Source organism: Bos mutus, chromosome 29 (genome assembly GCF_027580195.1).
Source record: "Bos mutus isolate GX-2022 chromosome 29, NWIPB_WYAK_1.1, whole genome shotgun sequence".
NCBI classification, from domain to species: domain Eukaryota; kingdom Metazoa; phylum Chordata; class Mammalia; order Artiodactyla; family Bovidae; genus Bos; species Bos mutus.
The window spans coordinates 18302166-18316018 of NC_091645.1; the positions used below are offsets into that span (position 1 = coordinate 18302166).

The window sequence follows — 13853 nt, forward strand, 5'->3', positions numbered from 1 at the left end:
CTTCAGAATGGACTGGTTGGATCTCCTTGATTGCATGTTAACATGTAGGAAATAATACAAAATGATGATGTGATGATGTGTTACTCCATTGGTAAAACTTGTAATGGTATGATATCGAAACCAAGCTATTGATATTGATAAAACCCACCAATCTTACTCAAATTTTCCAAGTTTTACTTACATTCATTTTATGTGTGTTTTGTATATATAGTTCAGTGCAGTTTTATCATATATATGTTTGCTGATCTTAACAGCATAACCAAGATAGACTGGTTTAATCATCAGAAGTATTACTTTTTCCCTAGCACAATCAATTTAATTAGCATTGCTCATTATGAGAAATGATAAAGTATCAGTCATTATAATTGCGACTGTTGACAATTATTCAAAGTCATTAACATCTCAAGACCTAAGATAATACTGACTTACTGAATTTTAAAGATGTGGAGGTAAGGTAGGGAAAAGTTGCTAGGAATACCTTCAGTTTTGCATAAGCTCAGTAAACATACCCCATGAATGATCATTTCTAGTATTTTGGAGAGGTGAAGAAGGATTCTTAAGATACCACTAGCCTGGCCTCCTTATTAGCCACAGTGCTACAGGAAGTTGCTTCTAAACATGTAAATGTCTGTGTTTCACTCAAACACCCTGAGGATTCCCCCGATGCCTATAGGAAAGAGTTCAATCTCCTTAGCCTTGGATTCAAAGCTCTTAATTTCCAGCTCCAGTTTTTCTTTTTTTTTTTTTACAAATGTGTGTATGTGTTTTATTTATTTTAATTGGAGGTTAATTACTTTACAATATTGTAGTGGTTTTTGCCATACCTTGACATGAATCAGCCATGGGTGAACATGTGTTCCCCATCCTGAACCCCTCTCCCACCTCCTTCCCCATCCCGTCCCTCAGGGTCATCCCAGTGCACCAGCCCTGAGCACTCTGTCTCATACATCGAACCTCAACTGGAATCACCAGAAGTATTACTACTTTTGTTGCCCTTTGATAACCACACTCCCCTTCCTTCCATCTGCATCTACTCACCTCAAACCCTAACGTCTCTCAATGACTAATCTCTTCTGCACTTCTATAATCCTGTCATTTTAAGAAAGTTATATAGAAGAATCACACAGTATGCAGCCTGTTGTGATTGGCCTTTTTTCCACTCAGTATAATTCCCTTTGACATTCATCCAGATTGTTGCATGCATCTACAGTTTTTTCAGTTTCATTGATGGATAGTGTTCCATTGTATGAATGTACTATTTCTATAATTATTCATCAACTGAAAGATACCTGATTGTTTCTATTTATTATAGATAAATGTTATGAACATTTGAGTATAGGTTTTCACAAGAACATGATTTTTTAACTAAGAGTCTATAACTCACTCAGATTCCCCATTCTTTAAAAAGTGTCTTCATTGTGTTAAAATACATACAAAACTTACTTTTGCAATGATTTTTAATATAAAATGCTGTGGTTTTAATGTACATTCACTGTGTTATACAACAATCACCACCATCTACCTACCTAACACTTTTCATCTTGTAAACTCAAATTCTTATTAAACAATGAACTTTCATCAATCCCTCATCAGTGTTTCTGTTTGTGATTTTGATTCATGTAAGTGGAATCACATATTTATCTAAGACTAACTTATTTCACTTAGGATGAAGTTCTCAAGGTTCATCCATGTTGAATTCATTCATTACAGAATTTCATTCCTTTTTAAGGCTGAATAATAGTCTATTATGGGGAAACAGTGGAAACAGTATCAGACTTTATTTTTTTGGGCTCCAAAATCACTGCAGATGGTGACTGCAGCCATGAAATTAAAAGATGCTTACTCCTTGGAAGAAAAGTTATGACCAACCTAGATAGCATATTCAAAAGCAGAGACATTACTTTGCCAACAAAGGTCTGTCTAGTCAAGGCTATGGTTTTTCCTGTGGTCATGTATGGATGTGACAGTTGGATTGTAAAGAAGGCTGAGCACCGAAGAATTGATGCTTTTGAACTGTGGTATTGGAGAAGACTCTTGAGAGTCCCTTAGACTGCAAGGAGATCCAGCCAGTCCATTCTGAAGGAGATCAGCCCTGGGATTTCTTTGGAGGGAATGATGCTAAAGCTGAAACTCCAGTACTTTGGCCACCTCATGCGAAGAGTTGACTCATTGGAAAAGACTCTGATGCTGGGAGGGATTGGGGGCAGGAGGAGAAGGGGACGACAGAGGATGAGATGGCTGGATGGCATCTCTGACTCGATGGACGTGAGTCTGAGTGAACTCCGGGAGTTGGTGATGGACAGGGAGGCCTGGCGTGCTGCGATTCATGGGGTCGCAAAGAGTCGGACATGACTGAGCGACTGAACTGAACTGAACTGAATAGTCTATTATATGTATGTACCACAGTTTTCTCATCCATTCATTAGCTGATGGACATTTGGGTTGCTTGAACATCTTAGCTCTTGTGAATGACGCAGCTTGGACATGGGTATATGAATAGCCCTTCAAGACTCTGCTTTCAATTCTTTCGGGTATTTACCAGAAGGTAGAATTGCTGGATTGTATGCATTATTTTTTTAATTTTTTGAGTAAACACCATACTGTTTTCCACAGTGGCTATAAAAACAAGACACAAATGTTCCAAGTTTTCTATGTTAACACATCCTTATTAATTTCTGTTTTTTTGATGTAGCCATCCTAATGGTTTGGTATTTGTTATTCTTGGAATGTTTGATGAAATTCACCAGTGTAGTTATTGGGTCCAGGAATTTTCTTTGTTTGGAGAGTTTTGGTTAATGATTCAATTTCTTTACCCATTGTAGGTCTATTTGCGTTTTCTTATTCTTTACTGATTTCTTTTCTGATTCAGTCTTGGTAGGTTTTATGTTTCTAGGAATTTGTCCATTTCATTGAGTTTATCTAGTTTGTTGGGATATGATTCCTTATAGTACTGTCTTATAACCCTCATATTTCTGTTAAATTGGTGGTAATTTTCCCACTTTAATTTCTGACTTCAGTAATTTGAGTCTTTTCTCTTTTTCATGTTTGTATATCATGTTAAAAGCTTATCAGTTTTGTTGATATATTCAGAGAATTACCTTGGGTTTCATTGATTTTTCTCTGTTGATTTTCTGTTCTTCATTTTGTTTATTTCTGTTTTGATCTTTATTATTTTATTCCTTTTGCTTTTTCCATTTTCTTAAGTTTTAAAGTTAGGTTGTTGATTTGAGATCTTTCTTTTTTTTTTTAAATGTTCACATTTAGATATACATTTCCCCCCATGCACTACTTTTGCTACATCCCAAGGATTTTGTTTTTATTTTAATCACATATCCAAATATTTTATAGTTTGCCTAGTGATTACTTTTTTGATCCACTGGTTGCTTGAAAGTGTATTAAGTTCCACAAATATGTAAATTTTCATTTTTGTTTTGTTATTGACTTCTAACTTTGTCCTGTTACCTATCTTTTAAAGCCTATTGAGATTTTGTGGCCAAATATCTGGTCTGTCCTGAAAATGTCCCATGTGTACTTGAGAAGTTTGTGCATCCTATTGTTGGGTGGAGCATTTTGCATATGTCTGTTAGGTACAGTTAGTTTCTTGTATTGATTGAGTCCTCTGTTTCCCTATTTATATTCTGTCTGGTTGTTCTGTCTGTTAATAAGAGTGGGGTATTAAAATCTCCAACTATTATAATACAGTTTCAATTCTGTCAGTGTTTGCTTTATAAATTTTGCTTGTCTGTATTATGTACATAAATGTTTATAATTATTATGTTTTCTTGCTGTATTGAAACTTTTATTAATGTTCAAAAAATACAAAAAAAGAAAAAATGGTAAATCTGTACAATGTAACATTACTCAGCCATAAAAAGGTACAAAATTGGGTTGTTTGTAGATATGTGGATGGTCCTAGAGTCTGTCATACAGAGTGAAATAAGTCAGAAAGAGAAAAACAAATATCACATATCAATGCATATATATGGAATCCAGAAAAAAGGCAGAGATGAACCTATTTACAAGGCAGGAATAGAGATGCAGACATAGAAAACAGACATGTGGACACTAAGCGGGGGAAAAGATGGGAATGCGAGGGTGGGATGAACTGGAAGGTTAGGATTGACATATATATATATATATATATATATATATATACTACCATGGAAAAAATAGGTAGTGGGAACCTGCTGCATAGAACAGGGAGCTCATGTGTATGCTCAGTGATGACCTAGATGGGTGGGTGTGTGGGGTAAGAGGAAGGTCTAAGAGAGAGGAAATATATGTATGCCAGTAGTTGATTCACTTTGTTGTACAGCAGATCTAAAATTGAATCTCTTGTAAACACCATGAAATGTGGTTTTATGCATTCTGCCAATCTCTGTTTGATTGGAGAGTTTAATCCATTTCCATTTAAAGTAATTACTGATAAGAGGGGCTGTTGTCATGTTACTTCTGTCATGTCTGTAAATATTTATTTTCTTTCTGTCATCTGTTTGTTATTTTTATATACTTTATAATCTTTTACCCCCTATTTCCTGCCTCACTGTTTTCTTTTGTGTTTAGTTATTTTTGTAGTGAAATATTTAAATCCTTTTCTCATTTCATTTTTTATATAAGAAAATGAAGTTGCTCAGTCATGTCTGACTCTTTGCGACCCCATGGACTGTAGCCTACCAGGTTCCTCCTGGTATGGAATTTTCCAGGCAAGAGTACTGGAGTGGGTTTCCATTTTCTTCCCCAGGGGATCTTCCTGACTCAGGGATCAAACCTGGGTCTCCAGCATTGCAGGCAGACGCTTTACCCTCTGAGCCACCAGGAAAGCCCTCAGTCTTTTTTTATATCTTCAGTTCAGTTCAGTTCAGTCGCTCAGTCATGTCCGACTCTTTGCGACCCCATGAATCGCAACATGCCAGGCCTCCCTGTCCATCACCAACTCCCGGAGTTCACTCAAACTCATGTCCATCGAGTCGGTGATGCCATCCAGCCATCTCATCCTCTGTCGTCCCCTTCTCCTCCTGCCCCCAATCCCTCCCAGAATCAGAGTCTTTTCCAGTGAGTCAACTCTTCGCATGAGGTGGCCAAAGTACTGGAGCTTCAGCTTCAGCATCATTCCTTCCAAAGAAATCCCAAGGCTGATCTCCTTCAGAATGGACTGGCTGGATCTCCTTGCAGTCCAAGGGACTGTCCAGAGTCTTTTCCAACACCACAGTTCCAAAGCATCAATTCTTCGGTGCTCAGCCTTCTTTACAATCCAACTGTCACATCCATACATGACCACAGGAAAAACCATAGCCTTGACTAGACAGACCTTTGTTGGCAAAGTAATGTCTCAGCTTTTGAATATGCTGTCTAGGTTGGTCATAACTTTCCTTCCAAGGAGTAAGCGTCTTTTAATTTCATGGCTGCAGTCACCATCTGCAATCATTTTGGAGCCCCCCAAAAATAAAGTCTGACACTGTTTCCACTGTTTTCCCATCTATTTCCCATGAAGTGATGGGACCAGATGCCATGATCTTTGTTTTCTGAATGTTGAGCTTTAAGCCAACTTTTTCACTCTCCTGTTTCACTTTCATCAAGAGGCTCTTTAGTTCCTCTTCACTTTCTGCCATAAGGGTGGTGTCATCTGCGTATCTGAGGTTATTGATATTTCTCCAGGCAATCTTGATTCCAACTTGTGTTTCTTCCAGTCCAGCGTTTCTCATGATGTACTCTTCATATAAGTTAAATAAGCAGGGTGACAATATACAGCCTTGACGTACTCCTTTTCCTATTTGGAGCCAGTCTGTTGTTCCATGTCCAGTTCTAACTGTTGCTTCCTGACCTGTATACAGATTTCTCAAGAGGCAGGTCAGGTGGTCTGGTATTCCCATCTCTTTCAGAATTTTCCACAGTTTATTGTGATGCACATAGTCAAAGGCTTTGGCATAGTCAATAAAGCAGAAATAGATGTTTTTTTGGAACTCTCTTGCTTTTTCCATTATCCAGCAGATGTTGGCAATTTCCATACCTAATCTTCCTATGTTTTCCATGGGAATTGCAGTTACTATGTAACATTATGATACTGTGATTGAATTTATACCATCTAAAATTCAATGATATGCAATAGCTCTTCTCCTTCACAGGTCCAGTCCTACCCCTTTTGCTTGTTGATGTCAGAAAACTTCATCTTTTTTCATTGTGTGCCCCTAAATATAAATAATAATACTTCTAAATGTAGTAGTTTCTCAAATGATATTGAAAACAACATGTGGAGTGATAACCAGAGTTACAAAAATACTAGCTTTTAGACTAATGATTGTGTTTTTTTCCCTTTAAATGTTTCAGTCTTAAATTGTGTGAAAAATAAAGACATATTTAAGTCGTATTTACAGACCATTTTTACAGTAATGCTAGATTTTAAGTTTGCCCATGTATTTACTTTTACTGAAATCCTTATGTTACCATACAGCATTGATTTACTATCTAATGACTTTATTTTACCTTGGCGGACTCCCTTGAATTTTTCTTACAGGGTCAGTCTAGTGGCCATGAATTCCCTCAGCTTTCATTTGGGAATGTCTAAATTTCCACCTCTTACTGAGTCCAAGCTCATACTTCTCGCTCAAGAACAAGCCAGTAAATTGAGATGGTTTGTTGGGGCAAATATTAACAACTTTGTTCAGAAAACTGGCAGACTGAGAAGATGTCTAGTATCTCACAGAAACATCTCACCAACTTAGAAATTAGACTTCATTTACACTACAAGTGGAGGGGTTCTGGTTGGTTGGTGCAAACTTCTTGGTGTATGAATCCTCTGTTCTTGCAGGTGTCCATGCAGTTCAGATCATGATTTCCTTGTGGGTGGGGTAAAGAGCTCTGTCTCTTTTTTGGAGGGGGCATTTCATGAATGCCATCTATAATCTTAAAGCATGTTCTGGTAGGATTCTGATCTCAAGCTGTTCTGGCAAAAAAGTTATTTGAGCATTTCATATACAAAGGAAATCTCAACTCAAAAGGATTGGTTACTCTGACATATATAAGAAGCTGTGTTTCAGGATGAGGTCCCTTAGTTGGCATTCTGGAGTTTGTAAAGAAGGAATGATTTTGTACTTTTTTAGAGACTTTTGTGACTGAGATGGATCGAGATGCTTTCTGTGCCACCCTGGTGTTTACCATAAAGTATGTTGCACCCTTGTCCATCAGAAAGTCAATCAGATCATTCCCCACTGTCATTTTTACCTTGGGCTCCTGTGGGGAAATTGTAATTGGGTGCCTCAAGTCCAAGAGAGAATCTGAGCCTCTTCATTCATCATCATCTCTTTCTGCCACATGAAAGGTTCTTTTTTTTGTTTTTTATTTTTTTTTTTTTTATTATTTTTTTTTATTTTTAAACTTTACAAAATTGTATTAGTTTTGCCAAATATCAAAATGAATCTGCCACATGAAAGGTTCTTATATTTCTTTGTTTTGTTTTTAGTGCTTTAGCCCAGGGCAATCATTTTTTGCACTGTCCTTCCTCCTTACAGTAAGTGTATTGTTCTTCCCTCAGTGGTGGCTTACCTCTATTCAGGTTACTTGTCTTCTGGGAATCAAATGCTGCTGCCAGAAAAGTGGCATTCTGTTTGCATCTTCTTATTTCTGTTATTGTTTCCTGTTGTTGAATACTTTAAAAGCAGCATCTACCAACTGAGAAGGGTTCATTCCAAATGCATCATCTCATGTCTGCAGTTTTCTCATATTTTACATTTCTAGCACTTTTAGAGACCCCAGGACCTGCCGTGGGCTTGATAAATTCATTGAAAAAATTCAAAGGAGTCTTTGTTTGTTTTTTACTGAATTAAAAATAATTTATTAAAACCAGCCTGCTGGCTGTTTGCATTTAGGCCCTCACAGGATAATGCAAAGGGGAAATTGGCTTGAGCAGGGAGTGGCTCCTGGTCCAAACTTGCTGTCCTAACAGGTCTAAGATGGTAATACCAGACTAGGTCTCTGTGCTCCGGGACCTAATACAGGATTTTCTAATTGATCCCTATAAGATGTGGGAGCCAATTCGAACATTTCCTGCCCAGCGTTGGGAACTGGCTCTGGTTGTATAGGAAAGTAATGAAATAATAAGACAGATATATTCACATAGCAGCCAGAGTGGCTGGCACAGGTGGCTCAGGCAGGGGTGAAGGTTTTAAACAACATATCCTCACTCTAGTTCCCTTTCTTCTTTAATTTTCCCTGATGTAATAGCACAAATATTTGCACATAGGGCATTTCATCATTCTTCTCCATAGTCTTTAGAGAATAGCTCTAATTGCAGAGTTGTATAGTCTTTTTGAGTGTTTTACTATAAAATAAAAAATAGCAATTGATCTTCTCTTAACCATTTTGCTTTGGCATAAACCTATCAGCTGAATTCTGGGCTGAGACTTTCAGTTTTAAGAACAAAGTGGGAATTTTCTCTTCTCCATGGGAATGTCCCACTCTCAGACACAAACAGACAATTTTTGTGTGTGTGTGTGTGTGTTCCTTTCTTCCATTTGACAGCAGTAAAAGTTTTAAATATCACAGACTGATTTGACTGTAAGTGAAGAAATGGTTCCAAAACAAAGTGAAACAAAAACTCAAAGACAAACAGAGAATTCTAAATAAACCCTTAAGTTTAGTCCTGGGGTTTTACATATACCAGTGACACAGGCTGGAGAAGTGAAAGGCAACCCACTCCAGCATTCTTGCCTGGAGAATTCATGGACACAGGAGCCTGGTGGGCTACAGTTCATGGTGTTGCAAAGAGTTGGATAAAACTGAATGACTTTGACTTTCAATGACACAGGAGACCACAGATGATGCAATTAACAAGCAAATGTGGCAGTACATGGTACACAGGGTCTCAAGATAACCAGATAAATCCCATTGGAGTTCCAGACAGGTACTGTGAGCACACATTGTTACAATAGAATATTCTTTTTTTCTTAGTCATGGGTTTGTAGCTGTAATCAGACCACTCCCCAGAGGACTTTCTTTAGCAATAGTGGTTTTAAAGACAGAAATATAAGACAAACAAACAAATGGCACATATAGATGCTTTCATTCAAAGAAACAGATAAACCAGTTCAAAAATTGGATAAAAATCAGCAACTGTTTCCTCTCTCCAACAGGGTACCCTACTCAAATTAAAAAAATGGACTTATTCCTGAGAATAAAAGCCCCAAACAGAGAGGAATAAAGTTTTTGGTTTATACACAGCAATGACTTACCTGTTGACTTCCAGATACCAAGTGCTTATTCCAACTGCCAAGTGCTGTGATAGCTGGGGCCACTTTGGGGGAATTTTATAGGAAGATCTTCATCATATGTGGTCCCACCAATTGCTAGGGCCTTATCCAATAATTTCTAAGTTGGGGATAGCTGGCCATGAGCAGCAGGGACCCTCTATAAATTCACCAAAATTTGTTACCTAAATCCAAGCTCATACTGCTTGCTACATGATAGTTGCTGGGTCAAGGAGTAGCAATTTTATTTGGAAAGCCAGCAGACTGAGAATATGGTGAATGAGCATCCCAAAGCACCATCTTATCCAAGTTAGAATTTGGTCTTTTTATGTTCTAAAAGGAGAGAAGATGTGGTTGGTTGTTGGAACTTCTTGGTATCCTTTGTTGTTGCACCTGTCCATGTAGGTCACATCACAATGTTCCTGAAGACCTCCAACAAGATAAGTGCTATTCTGTGTTCCACAATCTCCATGTAAATGGAAAAGTGTTACACTTGAATAAGTCATAGCCTTGAAAATGAACTGTGCTATATATATATATATCAGGTCATAGGCAACATTCTTACCTTGTCACCAGAGCAATAGAGCATGCAATTTAACTTGCATATTAGAATAAACAGATCTAATATGGAGTCAGATTTGTTTTTTCCTATAACACTCCTTATTTTTAAAAGACAGGCTTTGCTGGATATAAGCATCTTGGTTGACAGGTTTTTCTTTTAACACTTAGACTATGTGGATCCACTACCTTCTGTCTTCCAAAATTTCTGATGAGAAATCTGCTCAGGATGTTATTGAGGATCCTTGTATGTAACAAGGTGATTTCAAGAGTCTTTTCTTTGCCTTTGGCTTTTGAAAGTTTGATTATAATATGCCATAGGGCAGATCTCTTTGAGTTCATCTTAGAGTACCCTAGATACACCTAGATTGAAATGTTTCATCAGAGCACAGATCTCCAATAATTGGAAGATAGTTACCTTTTGGCCCATCTTGGCTTCCGTAAGCTGTGTGCAGGCTGCTCCAGGAACATGGGCACAGCTGCCTGTGATAGGGCTGAGAATGCAGAGTGGATAATTGAGACTGTGCTAATTACTGAAATTGACCAAAGTTAACCATAACTTATAAAACTTCCCTGGAAGTTGCAAGACTTCAATAAACTCCATAGAGCCAAACCAGTTACATTTGGTAGATTTTGCCAGTGCAATTATTGTTTAGATGGGGGCAAGTTCCTGGTGTTTCTTTTTCTGCCATCTTCCCAGAATTGCCTGCTGTGAATATAAGTTGTTACCTCTGTGGGATAAATGCCCAAGAATGCAACTCCTTGGGTATGATAGTTTGACAAGTTTTATAAGGAACTTTATAAGTTTTATATAGTTTATGAGAAACTGCCAAACATGTTCAGAGGGCCTATACCATTTTATGTTCCCACCAGCAATGTATGATGATCCAGAGGTTCTCCATCCTTGCTAGTTTAGGGCATTGTGATTTATTTTTAAACGTAGTCATTCTGTTATGTGTGTAGTGGTATCTCATTGTGGTTTTAATTTTCATTCCCTGGTGAGTAATGATATTGAACATCTTCTCATGTGCTAAGTTGCCATGGTCTATCCTCTTCAGAGAAATGTCTTATCATACCATTTTTAACTGAACTGCTTGATTTTTTATTGTTAAATTTTGAGAGGTCTTTGTGTGAGTATAGTTCTTTGTTGGATATTTGGTTTGCAAATATTTTGTCCCAATCTGTTTCAGGAGTGTACCATCTCCTTAACAGTCTTCCACAAAGCAAAAGTTTTAACATTTTGATTAGGCTTACCTTTTCAATTTTCTCTTTTATGGATGGTTTGAGTCATGCTTTTAATGTCAAGTCTAAGAGCTCTTTGTCTAACCCTTAGATCTCAAAGATTTCTGTTTTTTTTTCCCCAAAAGTTTTATGGTTTTACATTGTGTACTTAACTCTGTGATCCATCTTTAGTCAATTTTTATATGAATTATGTGGTGTGGGTCAAAGTTTTTTGTTTGTTTGTTTGTTTTGCCTTTGCCTATACAATTGCTCTAGTACCATTTGTTGAAAAAAAAACCTTTTATTTCATTGATTTAATTTTGCGCCTTTAACAATGATCATTTTGACATGTTTGTGTGGGTCTGTTTATGACTTTTAAATTGTTGTTCAGTTGCTCAGTTGTGTCCAACTCTTTGTGATTTTAAATTATGTTCCATTAATCTCTATTTCTTTTCTAAGGCCACAGTATTTTGATTACTGTAGCTAAATAGCCTTAATATTGGGTAGAGTGATTCTTTCTCACTTTATTCTTTTTTAGTATCATTTTAGTTACTTTTGGGCTGTGCCTTACTATATGCATTTCAGAATCAGCTGGGCTAATTGTCCAAAAATCCTTTCTGGTATTTTCATAGGAATTGCATTAAGCTTGCAGATCACTGTGAGAATTGACATCTTTACAATGTTGAGTCTTCTGATTTATAAACACATATGTCTCTTCACTTTTTAAATCGTCTTTGATGATTTTCATCAGTTCTTTGTAGTTTATGGCTTACAGGTTTTGCTAAGTTAGTACCTAAGTATTTACTTTTCTTTGGAGTAATTGTTTATTGTATTGTTTCAATTTCTATATAGAAATGGAATGGTTTTTTGTATTGGTTTCAAAAAGTTTTGAAAAGTGGGTTTTTATTACTATTTCCTTATTTCTATTAAAAAGTCTTTTAGGTGATCTGTAGAATTGTCTTAGATATAATTCTAACATACTAGGTAACTAATTGCAAGCACTCCTGCAAATGTAGTAGTATGATTTTTTATCTTACAATTTATACACTGAGCCTAAGAACCTGCCAAGCTAGTATATGACAAAACTGCACTCACACCAGGCTTCTACAGAGCTGTTTCCAATATACTGTGCCATCTCAGGGTTAAAACAAAAAGTTTTGAAGGGATTTATATGGTATATTTTGTGAGAAGTTTTCTCTGAAGATGACAACTTAATTAGAATTACTAGATGGTCTTCTACTTATTTTCTTTCCATATCTATAGATACTGTGTGCATATCTGACATTTAGTGCACAGGGAAATTTGGGTTCCATTTCTCTCAGTGCTTTTGAAAATTCTTTAAAAAATTCCCAGAGGGATGGTATGGGGAGGGACGTGGGAGGGGGGGTTCAGGATTGGGAACATGTGTACACCCATGGTGGATTCATGTTGATGTATGGCAAAACCAATACAATATTGTAAAGTAATTAGCCTCTAATTAAAATAAATAAATTTAAATAAAAAAAATTGAAATGTAAGTATTTACCAGATAGGTATTCATTTATTTATTCATTCAGTTAACTATTTATGAAGCAGGTACTGAATATATGGAAATGAATAAGACAGAATCTCTGCTTTAATATGCTTACAGTCAAGTAAAGAAGACTGGATAGGAAAGCAGGTAGAGTAGAGAGTGGTAGATTCTCTGAAGGAAGTAAATATATTTGCTTCACAGTAGTATGTGGAGCTCACTCATCCCAGCTCACTGGAGCCAAAGAGGTTTGCAAACCTGTTTTAACAGTGGTGGTTGAAATTGGGCTAAGGCTTCCCAGCTGGTACTAGTGGTAAAAATCCAGCCTACCAGTGCAGGGGACGTAAGAGGCGCGGGTTCAATCCCTGGGTTGGGAAGATCTCTTGGAGGAGGGCATGGAAACTTCATTATTCTTGCCTGGAGAATCCCATGGACAGAGGAGCCTGGTGGGCTCCAGTCCGTAGGGTTGCAAAGAGTCAGACACAACTGAAGTGACTTAGCACGCACTCATACATAGGAATATTTATACCATGGAAATTGGCTAATTCTAGTAGGGCTTTCCTTCCTCCCATTTTTTCCTCCATCTTTTCTTCACTCTGTAGCCCACTTCCTTCCTTCCTTCCTCTTTTCTTCCTTTCTTTCTTTTCCCCTTAGGACATGCATACTACCGTTGATTGAGGAGGAAAGGTATTAAATGCAGTTCTGTGTCTCACTGTAACATGAGCTCATTCTACGTGTCATGTCATAAGTTGTCCCATGCCCAACTAATTCTGGTGATTTAAGCTGCAGTCTTTCACAAATATTGTGGCTGTTTACCTTTTAGATGATAGAAATAAGACTAAATCTAAATCTCCCATGGGTTCCTTTTCTTCCCAGAGAATATAAAGCAGCTAACATCAGCATCAACTTATACATCGTCAATGAACCTTGGCTGTTCTCATTGGTCTGGTGCCACAGTATTCACTCCGTGACCACAGACAACATTGAAGTCCTGAATGAGATGAATCACCCTTACTACTTCATGGTGAGCTGGTTGTTCAGATTATTCTTCCTAGATTGATACAATAGGAGTCTCTCTCCCCCACCTTACCCCTACATTGCCCACTGTGCAGTCCCCAGGGCAGCTACTTAAGAGCAGAAACAATATGTGACATTGGAGATATGGCATTGTTCCTTCTCTCACCCAGATCCTTCTGTTATTCTCAGGGAGAAATCACTGTTGGTATAAATAATTGGCTGTTTATTGAATCCCCACAATGTGCCTTTCTTGGATTCTGTAATTCAACCCTCTGAGCTAGCCACTAGGAGTAATGCACGGGAATCTG

At 37.4% G+C, this 13853-nt stretch overlaps 1 protein-coding gene across 1 annotated transcript in view; it reads left to right on the top strand.

The window, feature by feature from the left end:
- Positions 1 to 13853, top strand: part of LOC102276646 (glycerophosphodiester phosphodiesterase domain-containing protein 4) — a 110227-nt gene that overhangs the window by 72239 nt on the left and 24135 nt on the right. The window contains exon 12 of the mRNA XM_070365018.1: positions 13405 to 13552. Coding sequence (XP_070221119.1) covers positions 13405 to 13552 — 148 coding nt within the window. The remainder of the gene's footprint in view (positions 1 to 13404; positions 13553 to 13853) is intronic.